General features: G+C 34.6%; 2 protein-coding genes across 2 annotated transcripts; one reads left to right on the top strand and one right to left on the bottom strand.

Moving 5' to 3' along the window:
- Window positions 1-5,892: 5,892 nt before the first annotated feature.
- Window positions 5,893-8,299, top strand: LOC123206039 (homeobox-leucine zipper protein HAT5-like). Its single transcript, XM_044623131.1, has 4 exons — window positions 5,893-6,404; window positions 6,702-6,835; window positions 7,204-7,443; window positions 7,821-8,299. The coding sequence occupies exons 1-4, from the start codon at window positions 6,317-6,319 to the stop codon at window positions 8,193-8,195; spliced, it is 837 nt and encodes a 278-aa protein (XP_044479066.1). The 5' UTR covers window positions 5,893-6,316; the 3' UTR covers window positions 8,196-8,299.
- A 980-nt stretch (window positions 8,300-9,279) lies between these two features.
- On the bottom strand, window positions 9,280-23,305 carry LOC123206043 (methyl-CpG-binding domain-containing protein 9-like). Its single transcript, XM_044623139.1, has 10 exons — window positions 22,735-23,305; window positions 21,359-22,058; window positions 20,060-21,181; window positions 19,282-19,947; window positions 17,424-17,729; window positions 16,083-16,418; window positions 15,427-15,525; window positions 14,059-14,493; window positions 11,016-13,307; window positions 9,280-10,237 (listed from the first exon to the last, which is right to left on the bottom strand). The coding sequence occupies exons 1-10, from the start codon at window positions 23,139-23,141 to the stop codon at window positions 9,935-9,937; spliced, it is 6,666 nt and encodes a 2,221-aa protein (XP_044479074.1). The 5' UTR covers window positions 23,142-23,305; the 3' UTR covers window positions 9,280-9,934.
- Window positions 23,306-24,982: the final 1,677 nt, after the last annotated feature.

The raw sequence follows: 24,982 nt of genomic DNA, 5'->3' as shown, positions 1-24,982 counted from the left end.
AACTCGGTCTAGGTGGCTCTCTGTTCAAGGCTGCATATAAAATAATACTTTTATTTTTTTCCTGTTCCTTACAGTGCACGCAGACGCAAAACTTTAGTTACTGCAGTCGACGAATTTCTTTGACTTCACAAGTTGAAACCATCGTTAATTCATCTCTTGCTGACGATAGTTTAAAGATGTCTGCCAACGACGACGACGCCACTGCCGAGGGGTGTTGGTTTATAGGCTCAAAAGACAACAGTTTCACAACTATATTTGCAATCTTTCATGATGACTTCTCAGGCTCAGACAGCTGTTGATGACGACAAGTTTCTGTTGCTGTTGTGATCGGCGACTTCTCAAGCAACGACAGAAAGCTGGTGTTTTGTAAGATTTTGTAAACTGTTTGGATCAAATGCTTATGTTTGTTTGAAGTTTTGAAACTGTATATTATTACTTTATTTTCGTACAACGAAGCAATAAAGATTGAAAATTTCAAACAAATTAGAAAATATATAAATAATGGGTCAATTTATATAAACAAATATAAATTCTCAATTAGAAAATATTAATTGATTTATTATTAATTTGTAATTTTATTATGTATTTGTATTGAATGTGTGGACTGAATGTATTTTATTTGTAAAGTGGTTAGTTTCTAAGAATTTGAAAGTTGAATATCAGTCTTCTGTAATACCCTATTTACATATAATAGATCAGTATATGCCAATTTATAACGAATGTTGTTGTAAATAACAAATTAGAAAATACATAAAACTATAATTCTGGTCTAATCAACCAGTCCAAACGGTTTAACTGGTCCAACCGAAATCAATACTTAAAACGGTTTTTATCCTATTTTGGTTTTGAAAATATTTATATTATAAACAACGATATGTTATTACGTAATTAAATAATTTTAAATTAAAGATAAAATAATATTTAATTATATAATAATATATCATTATATATATATATATATATATATATATATATATATATATATATATATAATTTTATTAAATAATTATGGTTTGGTTGTTGAACTAGTCAGATTAAGTTTTCTTTGGATATAAATTAATTGTGAAACTTTAGCCACTTCACTTTTGTTAATTTACTGACTTAATCCTCAACTATTTGAATATCCCTCTTGCCCAACATATTAATTTACATAAATTAATAAAATATTTATGAAATAAAAATTAATTACTCAGACAAATATTCTTATTCAGGTAATTAAGAAAATTATCATTTTTGGCTCTTTCTTGGAAAATTATATTATATTGTATTTATTAATTAATGAATATTAAACTTACTAATAAGATTGCAGGAAAATGAAAGCAGCCGCTGATGTGGGAAGCATAAACCTTTGCAAAATGATAGCTTATTTACTTAGTATTTAATCACATTGTGGTTTATTTTTTTAATGATAAAAATAGGCAGCAAAAAATAAGAAAAAAATCATTTTTATTAAACTATTTATCAATAAATTAACAAGTTAAAAGGACGCACATGATCCAAAGCATGCGTTGCTTCAGTGGCCAGCACTGCGGTTTCCCAACTTCTGCATTGCTTTATTTACTATATAGTTTGACGCAGATTAAAAAAATTTTTAAATCAAAATAAAAAAAAGAAAAAATTTTAATCACATTCTTCATATGTCTAATCACATTAATTACATAAATTTACTATCTAATTATGAAATTTATTTTTTAACTCATAATTTGTATTTGATAATGTTTTAAATGAAAGGTTTGTTTTGCGTGAAACATGTTGTAAAATCAATTAAAAAACAGAGAGAATCAGAACCGTTGATTGCAGTTCCGGAAATATGAGAGACGGAGATCTAACTGACAATCTCCCGGCCACCATGCATGGGACTTGTTTGTTTAACACCCTGCCACACCATACGTCGCCTGTTTTCTCCTATCTATTGCGACACCACTCACCCACGGTGCACGTTAGTTAATACCACAGAGAACCCAATAAAAGTCCACTTTCATATACAATACAATTCGAAATTGGCACAGCGTTATTACCAAAAACTCCCTGTTAATAAAACAAAAAATAAAGAAGCCTGTTTTCTCCTCTTAATGTTTATGTGAATCCTTAGAAGGAGTGGAGGGCCGTCACTAATTTATAATAAGGGAAAGTTTATCCAAATTTCAAAGGAAAATTTTATTCTAAGTTATTTGAGTCATGAAAAATCTTATGATAGATAAATAGTAATATAGTTTTTTATTAGAATTCATCATAAATTCTCTTAGGAACAATTTTATTGTAAATTATTTAATGAGAAATTAATTAAAATAACCAAAATTAGAGAGACATATATGAAATAAATCAACTTTTTTGGATTGTAGGGATCTAATCAATATATTACTCTTTAATGAAACTACCTATAAATAAATAAGTTTTAAATTCACTTTTCACGATTAAATTTATGTGTATTCAACCTTATTGAGTAAGAGAAAACCACACATACCAATTTTCGGCAATATTTTCAACAATTTCAATTATTTTTTTATGATTAAAATGACGAAAAACAGTTAGTATATTGTTCCATGTCAAGTTTAATAGCTCATAATCTTGAGATTTCACAACTTTTGAAGGAATTTCTTACGTTTCGCATAATGGTTTTTCGATTGAGTTTTCGTATAAAATAGCTTGAATCATTTGCAGTCACCAAATGGATCACTTGCGGTGATGAAAAAAGAAGATAGGGTTTATGCTTATTTGCCAACCCCATGCGATCCATACAGTGGGGTTTTTTAGGATAATTATTATCATGCGAGGTGGGGGGTTGATATGTGAATGGCCTCTGTTACCTGCATGTTGGGGGAATTTTGGTTATTTTTTATAATTTGATATTCACCATGGAGGTCACATATGATTAGGTTTTCTATTTTTTAAACATTTTTTGGTGCATGTGCTTTGTTTGGTTCGGCCAACCCATATGGTCTTTTCTTTTTTCACTATGTACCAATCTTGGGGATTACTAATATTTTCTATTTTGGGGTAATAGATATCAATAATGTATAAATGTGCATATATTATGAAAATTAACTAGATCATATTTTTTTGGGAAAAGGACTATTTCCCACCCATTTTTTAGGTCTATCTCAAACTTATACCCACGGGAGATGAAAAACCCCTTTTCTCACCCATAACCAAATTGTCGTCCAATTTTTCAGTTAGGGACAAGGGTAAAATCGATATTTTATTGTTTAAAACCTTAAAACTTTAAAATTTCACCATTTCCCCCTCTAGGTTTTAAAAACTAATAACTCAACCCATTCCCAAAGTTTAAAAAGTTTAGATTTCACCCCTAGGGTTTGCTTCCTTCTCCAGCCTCCACCGATGGTGGATGCATTCCACCGATCTCCCATCGCCGACTACAAAGGACGACGAAGGATGATCCTTCATCACCCAGATCTGGATGACGAAGTGTCGTCCAGATCTGGAAGAACTTTGTCGTCCAGATCTAGAAGAACTTTGTCGTCCAGATCTAGAAGAACTTTGTCGTCCTTCGTCATCGCTTCTCGACGACGCGACGATCGACGAAGGACGACGAAGCGTCGTCCTTCGTCGTCTGGGTGGAGCGACGAAGAGATCTCTGTCTCTTCGTCCTATTGTGCGATGAAGAGATCTTCGTCTCTTCATCACACTGTGCGACAAAGAAATGAAGATCTCTTCATCGCACCACCATTGTAGCACTAGGAGAAGAAGAAGGCCGGTAACGATGCCGGAGACGACGTCGGAAGATGAAGTTGAAGAATGGGGGTGAAACTGCTATTTTTGAAAGTTATTGGTGGCGGCTACGTTTTGAAAAATATGGAAACCCTAGGTTTGGGGGTGAAAATGTTAGTTTTCAAAGTTTAAAAACTTTAGGTAAATGTGAAATATTAGTTTCTAAAACCTAAGGGGGGTGAAAAGTAATAAACTTTATAACTTTTTAATGTAAATAGTAAAATATCGATTTTGCCCCTGTCTCTAACTAAAAAATTGGACGACAGTTTGGTCATGGGTGGGAAAAGAGGTTTTTCATCTCTCGTGGGTATAGGTTTGAGATAAGCCTAAAAAATGGGTGGGAAATAGTCCTTTTCCCTATTTTTTTTGGTTGTAAATTATTGCTTCTAGTCATAAACAAAAACATGAAACAACATTTGACAACTCTAGATTTCCAGTAGAGAGCTACTTTAAGGCCTACGTGACTACAAGTGGCCACAAAGATGCGAAGTTGAAGATTCGAGCATAGTTGCAAAAAAAAAAAACTTTTCTAAACAACACTTTTCAAAAAGTTTTAAATTTGGATTCATTAGAGTTTTAGAACACTCAGTTCTATCATAGGAAGTAGTTAAGGCGAACTTAGATAATGAGTTGTGATTCAAATTGAATGGGTGGACATTAGATTCAATCCATTTGGGTTTACCTTTGTGACGGGTCTACGATTTAGTCATCATATAAAAATATTGAATCATCTTCCCGCCTCATCCAAACAGAGGATTCAAGATACTTGTCTTGGTAGTGAGACTTTGGTGACATGCGGTGATGTGATAAGGGTGTTCGAGAGGACATGGCAAGATGATGACATTGACACTATTAAGATGACATTACTATATTGTTTACACATCAGAGTATTAAGTTTCAAAATAGAAATTCGATCAGTAAGGATATTCTTCAACTAATGGATCACTTGAATGGATTTAATTTTTACTCATGAGGGGTACAAGTATGAAAAATGACTTACAAATCCATATGTGATTGTATCTTTCAATTTATTAGGAGTCGAAGTTGATTAAAAAAGAGACCCTCCATGCAGTCGTACAATTTAATGGAGTTTCTACTAGCCTTCCAAGTAACTATATCGTCTATTTATCATTAATAAATATTTGTGTAATAATATACTAATAATTTGTGATTAACACTTTTAATTTTCTTAGTGCAGTATTAAATATATGAGATCTTTGACAAATTAGATAGTTGGATAGATTTTATGGATACCCTAAATGATGAGATGGTGCACTAGAGACATCTCAAATTGGAATGATGTCAAGACTATTTTTTATAGAGAGTTAGTAAGTGAATCCATATTATTAGTTTTTATTTGTTTTGACTTATTTTATATTTTAATATGAAAGTATTAACCAAATGATAACAACAAAAACAATAATGTAAATTTTTTTTTGGTCGTATCTTTGTCATTGAAGGGTGAAACTTGGTATGCATACATTATAGAGTATATGGGCATGACCGATGCCCACACGATAACTTTGTCCTCCACCTCATCTTCTGACAGGGGTGTTCTACGAAGGACAAATGATTTCCCACCCACATATGAAGTGATTTATCTAGCTATTGAGCCCCCAGCTATTCCGCCCTCAACTCCTAAGCTCCAAACACTAGAGCTCATTACTATTGATCATTGTTTAGAGGGCTATATTTACGGTTATGTTGACATCTTTATAGTTTAGTTGTAAGTTTGAATAAAGGATTTAGTTCGATGAAAGTTCAGATCATTAACAGAGTTAGTCATTAAAGGTTTTGGTGTGATTTCTTGTTAATGCCTTCAATGCACATAAGAAAAATATAATAAATATCGTACTAATCTTTATTTGAATAAATTAATAATAAACATGTGATAGGATTTAGGGTTTATATCCATATAACCTTTAAAATATTGACCAATTTTGTATAAAACCTCTTAATTTTAATCATTTTAATCAATTTTCCTTATTTAATTAACAGTTTGATAATGAGTGAACTACTCTTATACTTCAAATTTCTCAAATGAAGCAAGCATCAATCTAGAAAAAGAATAATTATATAAGGGCATTACAGTCATTTTAAAATGTAAGGATGAATATAAAATCCGACAGATGCAAAAAACACAACTCTCCTCCTCTTCCTCTCTCTCTCTCTCTCTCGCTCGCCGGCACTCAAAAACTTCCGGTCACGTCCAAACCCCAAAACTCTTTGCCAAACAAACTTCTCCTTGTTTGGTTTCGTTCACTAACCCTGAGAAAAAATAAAAATTTTTACTCTGAGCTGGGTAAGGTTGGTGGTGGTGTGATGGGATTTTGTATATGTCCCTTGGAAACTCCGGCGAGGTTGCTGTGGACTACTAGCTTCTTCCGTCACAAGCTCATGATTTTCTAATCTTTAATTATTATTGTTTAAATATACTTCTCATCATCGTCGTCGTCGTTGTCCACTCACAACCACCCCTTTTATATTGTTTTTGTGTTGAGAGCTGCGGCCAGAGAAACGAGGATATATACTTGCGTACTGATATAATACGTAGAGCGATCAAAGAGATAACTTGCAAGGTTTTGTCATGGAGTCTGGACGGATTTTCTTCAACCCTTCTGTAGCCTGCCATGGCAACATGTTTTTCCTCGGCAAAGGTGATTCCTTATTTCGAGGTAATCATTTTGATTTTTTGGGTTGTTTATTAATGATTGATGATGATGATGATCTAGTTTTGTATTTTTGTGTATCTCATTCTTTGACTCCGTTTCTTCATGTCTTCATGACAGTAGAAGAAGATAAAAAGCTTGCTTATTATTATTATTATTTTTCGTGGGGGTTCATTATCCATCGTTTAGAATCTCAGAAAACAGATTAAAAAAACAATCTTGAATTTTGGAGTTTCAACTTCTATTTGGCTACTAATATGTTTAAATTTTGTTTGGTTTAATTGTATATGATTATGATCAAAGGAGCAACATCGATGATGAGCATTGAGGACAGCTCAAAGAGGCGACCTTTCTTCACATCACCAGATGACTTGTTCGATGACTGCTATTATGACGAACAGTCACCGGAGAAAAAGCGCCGGTTATCTGCTGAGCAGGTTGCTTAATTTCTACTCGATCACAACTTTAAATTTGCTTCAATTTTATTTCTTTAAGAGAAATATCTAAGCCTAGCTTATCAGCATAAAGTTATTTTCATTTTTTTATTCTCTTTTGGAAAAAGAATCTACCTTACTACGTACGGATACAGAACCAGATTTGGTTCATTTAGTTTTTAAGAAGTAAGGTAAGGAAAGGAGAAGTCAACAAGATTGAGTGTTATTTTTTTGGGCACCTGATGAAGCCAGTTGACCTAATAAATTTGTCTCAACAACCAAATGAAAAGCATATCATATAAATCCGACTTGATGAGTGGGTAATTCTAATTATTAATTTTGATGATGTGATGTGATGTTATGTTAATCAGGTGAATCTGCTGGAGAAGAGTTTTGAGGAAGAGAACAAACTGGAGCCAGAACGGAAGATCCAGTTGGCTAAGAAGCTGGGATTGCAGCCGAGACAGGTGGCTGTTTGGTTCCAGAACCGCCGCGCTCGGTGGAAGACCAAGCAACTTGAGAGAGATTACGATCTCCTTAAAGCTTCTTACGATGCTCTCCTCTCTAACTATGACACCATTTTCAAGGAGAATGAGAATCTAAAATCTCAGGTATATTGCTAATTCTAATCAAACAAATTACTGAAAAAAGTATAAAGATTTTTGATGTCTTCCAGATTAGGGGACACCTAAGCTTGTATGATTGGGATGTCCTATATATGAGATTCGACTTCATAGGCAAAAATACATGTGTTTTCAAATCTAGCATATGTTCTAAAGAATCTAAACCCCACTTTGATATAAAAGATAGGGTTTTTAAAACCATATAAAGAAGAATATACTTTTGCCTTTCTCGGTGTAATCTTCCTTTGTTATTCCCCAAACAACAAAATGACTTCAAATATGGGCACTCATATCTCAACAAATTCTACCTGTGGGTTTGTGATTTTCTTAGTGGTTTATTAATTTAACTTTAACTTGAACTCTAGGTGGTTTCTTTAACTGAGAAACTTGGAGAAACAGAGGAGAATAATAAGGAAGGGAAAAAGAATGAGGCAGTGGCAACAGAAAAGGCACAAATTTTAGTAGCCCAACTGAGCAATAAGACTGAAGATGGGGTGAGTTCCGGCAGTGGTGGAAGTGCAGTGGTTGATGAGGATTATCCACAGATTGTGGAGAGTGGCGATTCGATTTCATATTTTCCAAATGATGAATACACTGGATGCATTGGGGCCATTGAGGGGGTTCAATCAGAGGAGGATGATGGCAGTGATGACGGCCAGAGTTACTTCCTCGATGTGTTTTTGGGTGCTCAGAATCAGCAGGCTGAGGAGCCATTGGAGTGGTGGATGTGGCCATCATAGGCTCACTAATCAAACTTTGTTACTCAACTGTTGCAAATATTTTAAAGTAATGGCTTTGTAAGTGGATTTACGGGGCTTGGTATGAAAAAAACTGTGTTAAAGTCAATAGGATCTTGTGCTGTATGACAATTTTGCTGCTATAAAAAAATATCCAATAAAGTGATGTCACGTCCTTTATTAATGGGTGGCCAAGACCAAATCCAACCTACTTCAAGTCGGAGAACTTAGGTGGGGAGTAACTGCCAACACACCACGCATCATTACACCATTTCTAACTTTTTAAAAAAAAAAATAAAAATCCCGAGTCAAACTGTTTTTACGGTCCAATCAATCATATTAAACAAACAAATTATCTTTTTTAAATTTTAAAAATCATAAAAAAATTAATCTAATATTCACTAACGCATAAAATTTCCCTTTTGTTTTAGGCCGCCACTTCCCACTTACAATAAACTTTAAGATTAATTCCTACTATTCGCTTGCTTTTTTATTTGGTTGACGTGTACTTCAATAATCCCGATTGGCACAAATGTACCCAATTCCAGGATATTCCCAATCCTTTTTTGGTGGACTTCGATTGGTAAGTAAAAAATTATAATAAAGAAAAGCCAATGTCATAGTGATGACTGATGAAGATAAGAAGAAAGAATTCTGGATAAATAAAGACATAAGAAGGGCATAAATATAAAAACTTGGGTATCTCCAAATTCTGTAATCACGAAGTCAGCCTCCCAGTCCCAGACAAGCATATAACCGTACCGGGTGGATAAATCTTTAAATAAATAAATAAATAAATTATTGAAACTCTATCCACCATACACAAATAAAGAAATAACAATGAATTATAAGTAGAATATAGAGAATAAATAGTCCTAAAAAAGATAGATTATAGTCATATGCCTATGCCCAATTTATGTGCCTATAACTTTATGATGTCTGGCTACATGCAGATCACAATGATTGAAATGTTACTTGTTTGGTATAAACATTGGGCTCTTAGTTTTTGAAGAACAATTGTATCCCTCTTAGCTAAAGTTCCTAGGGAAAATAATCTTTAGGACTTTCAAACCATACAGAGTTAGAATAGGAGACTAAAATGTCAGATTCCACCATTTAATTTCTATGCAAGCAAACACAAGTAACCTCAGGCAAAGTAAGGAATGAATTTCACTCTTCCTACTTTATGCCAAGTTTGCAAACAACAGATGAATGAAAAAAACACAAGAGGGATCAGGAAAGCAGACACAGAAATAGAGAATGAAGTTGCCACTCTGCACAGTTTTATTTTCTCTTACATCTTTTCCATTTCACACTAATTCATCTTGTATATGTATATCGATCGTGCTGGTCTAAGAGAATTTTCTTCTATTTTGCTGTCATTCTAAGAACAATTCTAAACACTGAAGCAAAAAGCAGTCCAAAATTGGAAGCATTCTGACTAATCCACTAGTCCTCAAGGATACAACATCAGAAAAAGATCTTTAGGACTCTGCTTCCAAATCCAAGTTAGTATTGTTAGCTTTATATACACGCACCAGAAGCAACAGCAGCAGTGGCAGCGTTGCCTTTTGTTCCCAAATCATCCTCATGATTAATTTGACCAATAGACACAAATGTGGTCTCGATTATAGGAACCTTCTGTATTATTACAACACAGGCTGACTGTCACCTTCCATTGGCACCAGGATCATTTTCAGGATTATCTCTCCCAATAAATTCAGAATCCATAGATCCTTAAATCAACCATCTGGTTCCTTGTGCTTCTTGTTAGATTTTCGGCTTACCCTGAACTTTTCTGCCAATTCTGAACTGGCCAGTGACTTATGCTCCAGTATGCTGCTGAGCTTCAAATTGTCAATTTCATTGGAATTGGATAAGGACTTCTCATAAACAATGGCTGCATCAAGGGAGTATATCCGTAAAGCAAGAGCAGACATAGTGGATGTTTTGGCAGCTGCTGAGAATGATGACCAATACCACCGCTCATTCCTCAGATACTCAGACTTGATCATGTCTTCTAATATAATTGTAGCCTGGACCATCTGATAGAGAAGAAATAAAAAAATATTAAAGTCTCAACAAATCCATGCATTAGAAGAACAACTAATGATTGAGGAACTTTAAGAGAGAATAAACGATCGTTACACAAGTTTCTAGTACCTCTTTATTATATCAAACAGTAAAGCAAGAAAGGTAATAAAAAGACAAAAGGATCAATAATCGGTTAAAACAACAATGTACAAGTTATAAGCATGTTTTCAGATCAGAAGTTATGGGTTGAATTTACACCATCGATCTATTGTGAAAATATTGACTAACATGGCTAAGTCAGCCCAAACAGTCTCATACTTAAATCTTGTGGACATGTGGAAAACATGAATCATATTTTTGAACCAAAAATCAAGTTTCCTATCTCATTATCTCCAGGCAAAATGGAAAATGAAATGATCGTGCACCCAACAATAGAAAAGTTTTCTATCTCATTAACTCCAGGCAAAAAAGAAAAGGACATCATTGTGTACCCTACAATAGAAAATTTCAGATGGTGGTCTGACCAGCAAGTGTATTGTGTTAAATTAGAAAATTTTAGAAGTTCCTCTTCCCATTGCAATGAAAGCATACTTCCAAGCCAAATCTAATGAAAAATGTGGCAGGCAACTCTTTCAATAACCTCAATGAGATAAACTAAGCAAGAACTTTCAAAAAGCATATAATTTCTACAGTAATCATAAATATTTTATCAGACACCATAAATATGGACTGAGACAGCAATTAACACTGTACAAAGTACCGAAATAATAACAAGGAAATGACACTAACCTCATATATTGTTTCTGCAGATTTAACAAACGCACGCCAAGCCCACCTCCTTTCAGCATGGGCCTTTGAAGGTCTCAGAGCAGCTTCAGGGAGTGCAGCTTCCATACCTAGTAAATTAATCTTGAGCTGCCTCATTATTTGTGACACTTTACCAATTAATGGCCTCAATGAAGACTGGGGAACTACACAACAGTGAGCAAACCCAACTTCAGAAAATTGTCTATTTGAAACAGATCTTTTATCTCTCCGTTTAGAACATCCCAAGGCTGGTTTATTACTTTTAAGTACTCCAGGTATACCACGTGCAGCAGATTGTCTAAAAGAATAATCTGTGATGTTGTTATTGCCAGCATTAGCCTTAGACTTGTTTCCTTTTGCAGATAACAGTCTCTTGCCAGCCTTCAACTCATCCCCTGCACCAACTACCCCTTTCTGAGGAGATATTAACATTAAAGTAGGGTCACTCAGGAAAGGAGATGCAGATGGAACAAGCGAGGGGATTCCTTCTGAACCAATGAAACCAATTTCCTGTATCAGTTCTTTATTAGAATCTTTTGTTATAAACTTGAAACTTGTTTCCTCAAAGTCAAAAGGGCACACTAACCCTTCGTTTTGGAACATTGTCAATCGAGAGGCCCTTTCATTGCACCCACTTTTAGAAGTTTCAACATCCATTTCAGAAGTGCATGCCTCTGCTGGTATGCCAGATTTCATATTCCCTTTCATATAATTATTTATCTCTTTGCCCTTCTCAAACACTGGAGAAGCTGAACAGCACCTAATATCATTATGATCCTCAAATTCAACATCAGTGAAAAAAGTTCTGTGACAAGAGAGGCAGTGGTTTCTGGAAGGCCAAATTGGTTCTAAGCATTCACAGCGATACATTCTATCTTCACTAGTGATTCTTGTCTTTTTTCCCCGCCCCTTCATGATTTCAGTGATTTCTGAAACAAAGCAAGGACCATACTTCTTCTGCAGCAACACGGCTGCCTTAGTAACAAGATAATCAATAAGTACAGTTTTTTCACTACTAGTGGGTGTTCCCAGACAACTTTGGCAGTCATCTTGCACTTGGTTTTTACATTGTTCAGGATCCAGGAATCTTAGCCTTCGCCAATGCAGAATAGACTCTTTCAGTTCCCTTTCTTTTGGGTCATTGTCCTTCAACCATTGAATCAATTCTTCAACTTCAGCATCAGTCTGATAAAAAACCCATTGTGGACTAGCCATAGTCACATTAGGATCATAGGAAAAGGGGCGGGAAGCTTTCGAGCCCTCCGAATTCAAAAGAGTACCTGTATATGATGAAGTGGAAGTCTGCAAGATTGAATTTTTGCCTGTTTGCTTTTGAAAATCCAGCCTTTTTCTTCCGTAATGCAATGCAAAACTCCCATCAACAATAACCCCAGGATACATACCAGGCATAGCTGAAACCCAATATAACCGACCAATAGAATCACTGCCCAAAAACTCCCTTCTAGATGTTAGCTTCAAAAGCTGTGATTCAGTGGTGGTAATTGAATCTTGTAGAACAAATATGTCACTCTTGATGGTGCTCAACTCAAGATTGTAGGCTTGTGACTCATTTGTGACAACAGATGGCTCTTCATGAGCTACTTGAGGGGTCATCAATTTTGAGGGTGAAGACAGTCCCTGATGATCTGAAGATGGTATTTCAGTTGAAATTTCCCCCCTCAAATTTTGTTCACTTTCCTTTAAATGGATTTCTCTACTGGCATCATCTTGCGGAGAAGTATTAGATAAAGGGAGCTCATTTTGTTTAAACAAATCATTATTTTGAGAAGGTATTCTACTGTCATCAACAACAGCATGATGATCTTTTATTTTATCTTCAGTATCTGCAGGGTTCACATATTGGTTGTCACAGTTATAACCCTTCTCTGAATACAAGAGATATGGGTGCTTATTGGAATCATTAAGCTCGGATTCCTGTTGACCACCCTCTGCTGGATGTACATCATCAGAGAAGAAAATAAAGCCATTATTTCTGCTACTTGAGCCCTGCGGCTGTCCCATAAATTTGCCATTGTTTCTAATAGTAGTAGCAGGCCCCTCAACGTTTCCAACTGCATTAAGCATATTTGTCTCCACTTTTGCAACTCTTGCAGCCACCGTTTCTTCCCTAGACTTTAAATTTTTCCATTCAGCAAAAAAAGAACGCAATTTGTGCTGTATTTCAGCAGTTGTTTCAGCACATTGCTCAAGATGTTGACGAATAAGAGCTGAATTAAGTAACTCATCACATAAAAACTTAAGAAGGAAGGTTCTCTGCATCCATAAAAAGAAAACAAGCTCCATTAACCACACTTCTAAAACAGAAAGAGGATAAATGTGCTATAAAAAGCATAGAAGAACCCAGAACTAACACAAGCAAAAAATGCAAAATAAACAATATAGTTTTCCTCAAATTCCATCACCATAACAATAGAAATGCTATCAAATTCAACTAAAAGACAGAGACCCAAAAACAGACCATTCTGCACTTATGCACATATGCATAAAACAAGGTTGACCCCAGTTCCAAGCCAGTGATAGCAAAGAATTTCCAGATCACATAAATTGATATGAACCTTAGGAAAACCACACCCCAAAAGCTAACTGTTGAGATTAGAAAGCCCAACGCCATATATACCCCACACTGGAAGCCCATTCTTTTCGATATAGGATTCAAATCTCATATCTTACACTAGAATCGTAACAAAAACAAACATCATGAATCTAGATGTAAGAAAAGTAATAAAAAGAACTCATAAAATAAAATAAGAAAAAACAGAAAACATAGAAACATAGCAAAAACAGTATGGCAATTCATACACTATATATAATAAGCATTACGAAACTACAAATCCAAACAAAATTGACCAATGACTAAAGTGAATGATCACTAGCTGTGCAAAATAAGAAAAGGCCAACTAGTCTATAAACAAGTTGGAATAAAATCAAAACAGAGGTCTAGGGTTTTCAATCAGATAACAGCTAAGACTAAAATGGATATATGAGAAGGATTCAAAAGGCAAACCTCATCTACATTGTATTCCCAATAATCTTTTTCTTCCATTACAGCAGTTAAATGCCTGAGTTTCTCCAAGTACACATGAGTCACTTCTCCCTTGTGTTTCTTTCCTCTGCTTCGAACACTGACTTCAGAACTTCTTGATAAATCCTGAAGCATATCGTTACTGACAACACAAGACGGACAATACCAGTTCCCTCCAGGAATCCGTGCAAGTGGAGGATCCAAGCAATAAGTATGATACTCAGCATCACAAGTATCACATAGAAGAACACTATCATCATCTTTATCTACCCCACATACTTTGCAGACTCCTTCATCCCAGGGAGCTTTTGGAACCTTGCTTGTGAGAGCAATAATATCGTTTATTTCTCGTTTTGCTTCAGCATCTAAGCATTCTGACTTTGCATACTCCACAAGTTTCTGAACCAGGGGGACTACCTGCAACACAAGAAACATTAAACAGCTAAAAAAATAAAAAAGAAAGATAAAAAACACTGATGTGCAAAAAGTGGGCAGCCAGGAACACAGGGAGCATAACATCCATTTAATTCATATGTAGAGGATGAATTATTTTCCTATTACTTCTGTGAAGTGAAAATATAGTCCAAAATCTTTGACATTTAAGGAGTTACTTAAAGCATTTCAGTAAATCATTTTTTGAGTATACACCATGCATTTCCTATTTGTTTATTACTATAAAAAAACAAAATTTTGAAGAATCATGTTGTGTTTAATTAAAACATTTACTTCTTTCCATGACTTCACTCTTCAAAAAAATTGTAACATATTTTCGCTTACTTCTCTACACCTCAGAAAACTTTTTCAAATAGAAGACACTTGATCTCTTTTAATGTTTTCATTGAGTTGGTTGCCAATTCATAAGGTAAAGCATTCCTAATGCAGTCTTAAAATTCATCCTTAATATCCAAGCTAAAATATACAGGCAAATGACAATGAAATATTAAAATCATAGTTTTAATCCATTGCTTGCTCTATAAGAAGCTCAGTCCCCGGAAAAGAAAACAGGTTTCTGTGGGTCATTCCAGCCTCTTTTACTGATTTTCTTTAAAAACAAGTTTATGGTTTGGGTTAAGGAGAAAAGGTCAAAATTTTATGAAGCTGCAGTTTTTTAGCTACTTTTTCGGTGATTTGGGCAGAAACAAAAGAACAGAGTTCCTTTATATTTTTGTGCACAACTTGTTCATCATGGCTAAAACCACTGTTTCTATCTCTGCTTCTTTGGTACTACAGGGAAATTCAAACATTAACAATTGGGGGCAGCATTAGTGAAACACCAATCCATATGCTCTCATACAAAAAACAATGACAAACAATTTCAAATAATTGGAATGGACAGAAAGAAATACAAACCTCCTTTTCATACAATGCTTCAAAAATTTGGGATAATTTCTCAGCCAAATCAACCAAATCAGGCTGATCCCCATACGCCAATCGCACATTATTCCATAACTGCCAGGTTAATGCAATGGTTATTTCGTTTTACAAGCCGGTCCACATATTCCATCAAAACAACATAGACCTAACCTAAAAAAGCCCCTGAAAGTCCAACATCATAAGAACACACTAATGTGATTCAAGACAAGCGTTAAACAATAACAATACAGCAGGTGTGGTTCTTAAATTTAGAAATTAAATACCTTCCCGACAAAATTGTTTATGTGATCATCAAGCTAGAATATTTAAACTCAACAGAAAACAAAATGTTGAGAAATCAATATTAGTTCATAATAATCCTCCCATATATTTATCAGCATTCAAAAAAACATCGTTCATTTCCAATCTTTCAGGCTAAAAGACGATAAATCACATTGCCAAACAAGAAGCTTCACTTATCACATTAATATACAACCAAGTTTGCAGTCTAACTCATGCCGACTTTTAATATGTGAAATGGACACAGGACATCATCAATCATGAAGACAGGAACTCAAAGGAAATCAACCAATATGCATTGGAAAAACTTTGCAAAGTCAAAAGAAAATGAAAAACTATAGTCATAGCCAGACCTCCCGTATGTCCTCAAGACAAGATTCATGTGATCCATGATAAGCCCCAACTGCCAATCTCATATCAATAGTCCTAAAATCCAGAGGACGAGATACCATGCCAGGCGACCCAAGTAGCCCCTCATCATCATTATCAATAGAACTCAACTTTCTTCCCAGTAAATTACAGAAAACTTTTCCATCATCTGCAGCAGCAGCACGGCGTAACACAATACGACATTGTTTCATTATAATGTCAAATATGGATAGGACAGTCTTTCTCTTTGTTTTCTTATCATATTTTTTTTGTGGCAATTCTTTGTTCTGAACATCTGCCAGCACTGAAAGAACGGCTTTCTGTATTCAAATCAACAGTTAAAAAGTATGAGACTCTGAATTGTCTCTGATTATTAATAGATAATGGAATAAAAATAACAGAACCAATATATAAAGAAAACTGTACAGAAGAACTGCTAAATGGATGTTTTGTAAAGAAAAAAATAAAATAATTCAAAATGATAACTCCAACTTCAGAGACATACAATTCTTTTTTATCGATTTAGAATATGATATATGATAAGATACCCGTAAAAACTAAGAGAAAAAAGTACAGGAAGCAGAAAATCAATTACGCTTAAGACAACATGAAGGGGCGGGCTTAGTGGTAAAAGTTCTTAGTTTCAACTGGAGGTCTCAAATCCAATGGGCCACCCATTATATCTTACAAGCTTCCCAACAGCTAAACTTACAGAGTACAGTAGTGGCCTAGGTTCAGAATATGATGAGTATACAAGGTAGAAGAAATTTTTGGTTTAAAAAAAGAATTAAGACCAAGAACAGCCTCTTTTAAAGAATGTATACTCTTCAACTTTTTTTTATGAGGAATGAATAAATACTCTCTCAACTTGCTGAAATGAAATATATGAGACAAAAGTGATTTGGGTGGCTTAAGCAAGAATGAATCAATTTTGGCCACCCAAGGCATTTGACCCCTCCCCAAACTACATGCATTCTATTGTGAAATGCACCATAGCACAGAACTTTAGATACAAAAACAGATAGGTGATTTTGTCAAAACATAGAAAAAGGTTTGCATTGAAAAAGGACATATTCTATCAATTAGTTCAGTATTAGTAATAATATTCTTTATTTATAAGAATTTTACAGAACTTAATCATATAATCAAATGGAAATCAACAAACAAACGGTATCTTAAATGCAAAAATGAAGAAAGATATACTTAATGACATTGATCTGCAAAAAAGAGTACCAGCATACACCACAAAATAAAACAGAAAAGCAGCAGATTATAAATACTTTTACTTAAAATTGCACAGAAGATAAAGTTACAGCAAACAGCACCTTCGTTGGTCCTGACGCATTGCCTTTATAAATTTCTTTACTGATTGAATGTTCCAATCTTTTTTTTGCCCAATCTGGTGGATCTTTCATTAGGGCTTCATGAACACACCTTCTGATTCTGGTTCCCACATTTGTCGGTAGCTTCCTAACAGGTTCCAGAACCTTTGCCCACTCAGGCACAGTGCCATCACTCACAACTTTCGTTTCACAGGAGCCAGATGATTCAGATTCTTCATCTTCAATAGTCAGTGTGTCATTTTCTCTGTTCAAACAACCAAAAATTTTTTGTGTGGCCTCTGCAAGCAACTGCAAATTGAAAGAGCCAAAGTATTAGTACACATTGTAAGTATGTTTTTATTTTTGGTTCCTAATTCTTGATCATATTAGAAAGAGCTAAACCACAGCTTAAACAGACGAAGTCACTGGACAAACATCATATATCACAAGGAAAATAAAAGCAAACATTCATATACATTTAGGGTAATCACACTGCCAAATGCTGAGTTAAAAGGTAACTTTGCCATGCACAAATTTCTCATGAGAAGTGATTATAATTCTGTAGAAATACAATCTAAATCTTAGATTGACAAAATATTTTAAAAGAGACATGAACTACGAGGAGAATTTCATACGGTAATAATTTTAATAAATTCATGTTTAAAGTCAAGAAAGTAATATATGTCATAAGAAACTTATTAAATAATACCAGCTTAAGAGAAACATAAGGTATGACAAAAAATATTAGAAATTGTATATGATTTGGAAGAACATTCATATAATCCATTACCATGTCAGAAAATAGAACAGAATCCTGCTCAGACAATCAAGAAGGTTAAACTTTTGTGATACCAAAAATCCATTGCCACAATTTTCAGTGCAAATACAGCCCAACCTAAGACTTTAGTGATAAAAAAGAAACTATGAGATACAATATCATTAATAAGTGGCCTCATTGGAATTTGGACCTCTAACCTCTTGATGGTGAACCAAGTGTACCTATCCATTAAAATTCATCAAGTAAGTGGTATTTCCCATTAAGAAACTTCTCTAATTGAAAGCAACCTAATAGAAACATCTAGAAAATCAAAAATCTTTTCTAAATAGCACAACAATTTGAAAGAAATCTTGGTTAACCACTCCATGATCAAACAAGGAAATAAATCCATCTTCAATAAATATCCATCAAGATAGTTACATTTGTCATCAAGAAACTTTTCTAAGTAGTATGGTGCCTCAAAGAAACAACTAACACATGGAGAAAAAATCATAATGACATGTGAATTTGACGGAAAATTTCATACAATCAAAAGATCAATTGTTTGCTTTACCAATGAAGATGCAAAGCTGAATTATTGAACTAGTATGAAATCTCATCAGTACATAAATGTTTCTTCTTGAAATTTATTTGGATAAATGCAGGACTTTTACAAACTTTTACTGTCTTATCAAACTACTACTACTAATAATAATAATAATAATATGGAGAAACTTTAGGTGGGAAGTTTTTTCATTAAGCTAGTGTCTAGGCCATACATTATTTCAGTAAAATCAAGTATATTTTAAAATTTAATTTCAATTTCTGCTTCTAACATATCACATTAATCATTCTTCTAAAGCCTGTGTTATGAAAAATAAATTTCAGTCTAAATCTATGTTAGCATCGGTCTAACCGTTAAGCAAAAACTTGAAAGCTAATTTCGTACCCTCTAGCAATTCCTACTTCCAATTCGTACATCTACAACCTTGGAGATGGTAGGAACCATGCAAATTAAAATAATGTTCTCTAGATCATGTGTTAAAAATTTCTGCTAAATAAGAGCATGTGTATACTTAAAAAAGAACCAAGAGACAATCTTACCAAGGCATCTGCTTCCATTCCAACCACTCCAGTAAGTGAGCCACCGAGCACCCCTCCATCACCTTGTAAGCAGTGAAACACTTTACAACTTTCACGAGCAGTAATATCCACCGAGTCAAAGACACCATCCATGGATAAGAAAGCCAAGATGTATCTATGAGCTAATTCTGGCCAAGTCATTTCATTGATAGGAAGCATATTGAGCTTACCCTTCTTAGGAGGAATCAAGCTATCTGCATCTTTCTTCCTCCCCCGTTTTGATTTTGACTCTCCAGACTCAAAGTTTTGGTCAATAATTGCAGCCAACTTGGATTGCAGTTCACTAATTAGGACTCCAAGCAAAGAGCAATGAGCCTTGGTTAAAACCACACCAGAACATCTGCTGTAATTAACAGATTCAATTCTAGCTTGGGCTGCTTCCTTCATTGATCCAGTTTCCATCTGTATAAATGCATGTGGATTTTCACTTGAGGATAGCATTTGTCCGCCCGTACGGTCACTTTCTTGCAAGCTTGAAGGTTCAGTTCCCCGGATTTTTTTCTCAGATTTATCAAGAGGACTTGAGCCATCAAACCATGGGTTGATAAGCTCCTCTTCAAGTTCCTCCAACGTAAAATGCTCCTTCAGACCTAAAATTTCATGAAAACGCCGAAAGAACTCCCATACCTGGAAAGATATGCAAAAAGCTCAAGGTTTTACATCCTACAAACTCTATTGTGTATCCAAAAATAGATATATGCTCTGCATAACTAGAACACATCAAATTATACATGCATACCTGATAAAAGTCACCAATAATGTAAGGAGGAAGCCTCAAGCACAAAGCCTTTCCAGGAGGGCAATGATCCTGGTCTTCAACCAACAGAGGTTTGCTAAGTTTTCCAAATGAATTATCTGATACTCCTTCATTCTTGCTTTCTATCCCAAATTTCCTTTTTGCAATCAATAGTCCATTTCCAACAGTTAGGGATGAGGTGTAGTTACTTCTATCCTTCAGAAATTCATAATGTGAACAGGCATTAACACCAGGAAGCTGTTCAATAATCTCTTGCACAAACTCAGTGTCTAACCCAAATCTATCCTGGTCCAGCCACTTCAGAAGTACATTGCTCATTGCATCAAACTTATCATCACCCTGAAATTCAGACAGTATGTTAATGGAAACTGGAGAGCCAAAAAACTTTTCAAGAGCAGAAAACCTCACTTTGTCCTTCTCGCCCATCATATCCCAGTTTGGTGACCCCCTTCTGTTTTCAATGTGCTTGCAGAAAAACTTTAAAGTACCTTTTTGTTTAAAGATCTCAGAGCAAACATCAACAAGCTTCTGAGAGATCACTCTCCATGCTGATGAAGATGAATGATCTTCCACAGAAATCTCACCAATTTCATCCCAAAACCCTAAACTATCAATTTGAAGCTTTCTAAATTTTTCATGAATGGAACTAGCTTCAAGAAATAAATTATCACAAGTATAAAGACCATAACCTTTGTTTTCACTGTTTCCTAGACAAGTCAAGATATCATGCCCCATGGGAGGGCAAGGATCTGAAAGAATTATCTGAATACTGATGTCATTATCATAATCATCACAATAAGGAGCAACATTGCAATTTTCTTCATCAAGTAGACCAGAGAATTGCCCAAGATTTGACCCAAACAGGATGGTTGATCCATCTGGAATGGACAGCACAGAGCATGAACACCTTCTGACCTTAAAAACAGGACCAGAATCACCGCCATCTGACACTTCACAAATAAAAAGAGACCCAGTGATCTTATCATGCCAACAAGAGGTATAGCCAACAGGACTGATCCAGTTGACATCATGATATGAAGGTCTCGCATCAACATGCCCCAAAGAAATAACAAGAAAATTTTCAAACTGCACAGGAAGTCCCTCCTGAGTTAAAAAAAGTGTGACAACAATTAGGCATTAAGAGGAAGCTGAACTAAATTATGATATTCCAAAAATTAGTGAAACCCAAATTTTATATCATCACACTAGCATGGAACAGACCAAAAAAAATAAATAAATAAATCTAGAGAACAGAAGATGACACATAAGTAACATGCTTACCTTATTGTGCTGAAATCCAGTGAAACCATTTTCCTCTCTTATAGGTTCAGTACCATCCAGAAAAGTATCAGATCTACTAGCAAAAATCTTCATAGGTTCACAATTGGATGAAAACTTGTTACAATAATTACTTATCAATTCCTTTTTTTCCTCAATACCATTAACAACCAAAGATTTTCTTAGCTTTCTTCTTTTGGGTGTATCTAACTTTTCCTGCACAGCAGATCCTTTGGTTCTTATTTCAGCATCCATAGAATTGTAGCCAGAAATCAAACCCAGATAACAAGCAACTTCAGATATTGATTCAAAAGTCTTTCCATCTGGAGCACAGTAAACAGCATATGGTTGACAACTGTTCATGGAACGTCTAAATTCAACATGCCAACCTTCATCTAAAAAACCCTGCCGTTCGGAAATAAATTCTCTAAGAGACTGCAACAATACCTCACTGGGATTTTGAGACAGAAATCTAGTACTCCTAAGGCTTCCAGTGGCAAAGCTCAAATCCACCCCATCAAAACTTCCATTCATTCTTTGTGTATGAAGCAATATATCCTCAAGACCAGTTTTTACAGCATGTGATGTAATTCCAGAAAGAATTTGAGATCCATATCCATTCCCCGCATATAAAGAGTTTGAATAGTTCACTGGGGCAACAAATCCATTGCCACCAAAAGAATTATCACCCAGGGTGTGCTTTCTAAAACCAAAATAAATATTACCAGTAACTAAATATGAGAACTTTCATTTCAAGAAATCTATTGAAAAAAAAATCACATATATCAAGACAGATGCAGAGAAAAAAGATTCAAAATAAGGATCACAGGGGAAATAGAAATGAATAGATTAAGAATGAGAAAAATAAAATAAGAATTAACCCCTCGCAGTTATAATTTGCTTAAATATATATAACAACGACTCCACCAAAATAAGGTACCAAAAAACTCCCAGTATGGTAAAATTGGAGTCTGCGGTATAGTAAAATTGCCTCAACAAACTAATAACACCATCTATGCATAATGTATCAAATTCATGACTTTGGTCTTAATTTGCAATTCAATAACTGGAGTGTGTATAAAATCATTCAAGTAGATTAGCTCTATGCTCATAAGAAAACCCCCTTCATCATGAATAAATTTACATCTCACTGACAGTAAAATCACCAAAAGTTTCATTCTTTAGCTTTTGCTACAAACTTAAACCAGTGTTGTAACCAAAATATTATGGTTTTCACCTTAAAAGACCATCATAAACTCTATCAAAGTAGAACTAAAATAAAGTTCCGTGCTTTCTCTTCTAGCTTTTCCAAAAACAAACCTACTAACACTTACTTCAAACTTAAACATTCACCACTGCTAAAACCGAACATAACATACCTGGCATCAAGCAGCTCCTCAGCAGCGTCTCCGTCAGCATCGCTAGGTGGAGAAGCGTTTATATCCAAAATCCTCTTTCTCTTGCCTAACGGCCACCGTTTACTTTTGACTCCGCTTTCAACGCAGTCGCTACACACCCACTCAACCAGATTAACAGCCTGCCTCCCGTGCATTCCAGCACACTCCAAGTGAAAACCTCGCTCGCAGCCGTCGCACACAACCACGAATCCCTCCACTTCGGGCCCTCCGCATGCGCCACATATTCCGCCCCTAGCCTCCTCGCCTGGAACCACCACCGCCGACGTAGGATCCGTCCAGCAATCGGCCGGATTCTCCGTCAAAGAAGTGGTCGGTATCTCATTGAGATCGATGCCGAGAGGCGAACGAGTCGAATCGCTCAGTTCCATTATCCGAGTTGGAGTTTCGTCTTCGTAATTAATAACGTAAACATTGCCCGCTTAGATTTCGTTCTCTCTTTTTTTTTTTTTGAATTTTTTTTTCCCTTGCGGGGTTTTGACGGATGTATGGATAAATGGAGAGAGAGAAGAACGGGACCAAGAAAGGACCGTACAGACAACCAAGCAGCAAGTAAAAGATTGTTTTGTTTGGGTGTTTGGATAGTGGAGATCGGGGATTGTTTTATTCCTGTAGTTGGTTTTTTAGCGGCTCCACAGTCTAAATTCCAAACAGACCTTCTCGTCATTATCATTATTATTATAATTATTATATATTTTTAATTATGAATTCTATCTTTTTTTTTTTCTTTTCTAATGACTAAATAACAAGTTTGGATATTCTAAGCTAAGCAACAAATTGCATTTGTGTAGGGTTAAAAAAAATTAATGTCCTTGTATAAGTGTTTCAGTTGTTAAATGGTTTATATGAATTCTGATTATTTCAAGTGAATGAATGACTTTAATGAAGATGTGTTTATTATATTGAATTCGCTGGGTTTATTGAGCATTTATTCAAACAAAGGTTTGAATAAAGTTTTGGAGGTGTAAGTTTAATGTTTCAAACTTTGAGGGTGCTACAATATAAAATCCTAGAAACTCTATACAATGGGGGGAAAACAATAATTTTTTAATTTAAGTTTGGGGAAAATAATTAGCTTTCAAAATTAGGATAGGAAAAAAAATATTTTTTTTAGGTTTAAATAAAATCTCTAAATAACGATTTTATCCCTGAATATAATGGTCAAAATTAACAAATGGGTATGTATTTAGATTTTCAAAAGTTAACGAATAAAAAATTGGATTTGCATCAAACCTTAGGTGGGAAATAGTCTTTTAGCTTTATATAAATGCAAAAAAAAACATGTTTTTACTTGGAAAATTATGTGACAAATGAGAATAGACCATTCTCCATAAAATATTTATTTCAATTCATTTGTATTAAGTTCACTAAACTCTTATTCATCGTTCACTATTCAAAAGTCAGTTTTATCAATACTTTCATAATTATTTAGAGAGAAATTTATTTTCTTGTGACACAACTTAAATGGCCAAAATAATAAAAAGTAAAGAATTAAAAGAGCAATATGCTAATAACTAATAAGTAAGGTAAAATCATATGTATACAATAAATAAATATAATAAAATAGTTTAAATAAAAATATTCGTAAATATAATAATGCATAATTGAGAAGGTTAAATGACTTTTTCCCACTCAAAGATTGATGTTTTCCCAAGTTCTCGTCTTTTTATTTTGAAAACCCTGTTTACCCATCTATGGGTTGTTGTTTTGAATGTATGTTGAAATGGTTTTCAATCCCTTTTTTTAAATTATATTCATTTATTTTACCTGAAGTTTTATAGTGAGATTGAGGTAACATTACCATAGCTTTAGAAACACTTCTTGCCCTCTCATTGTTTTTAAGTTGAGTTTTCTGTTAGTCTTTTTTATGACCAGTTAAATGTATAATGCACTCAATTAGTTATGTTTTTTTTCCTCTTTTCAGATGTGTATAGTTATGGCAACAAGTCTTGAGGGAATGAGGTGATTTTTGTGTTTTTTGTTTAGCTCTGAAGAAGGAAGGTGAGATGAGGGTTTTGCTATAAATAGAAGATGCATGTTGCCCTCTAACTATTGAGGTGTCCTTCCTCTGAAGATGCATATGCTTTGTGCACTCTTCAATTTTGTATCGGAAATATTGTTTTATTCACTGCTAAAAACTTAAGCTACTACAGACAGTCCATGTTTTGTTTGTTAAGAGGCTATTGATTAACTAGTGAATAATATTTCATTG

The sequence above is a fragment of the Mangifera indica genome, unplaced genomic scaffold, assembly GCF_011075055.1.
Source record: "Mangifera indica cultivar Alphonso unplaced genomic scaffold, CATAS_Mindica_2.1 Un_0022, whole genome shotgun sequence".
NCBI classification, from domain to species: Eukaryota; Viridiplantae; Streptophyta; class Magnoliopsida; order Sapindales; family Anacardiaceae; genus Mangifera; species Mangifera indica.
Note: the sequence above shows the minus strand (reverse complement) of the source record. Positions and strands in the feature narration are given on the sequence as shown.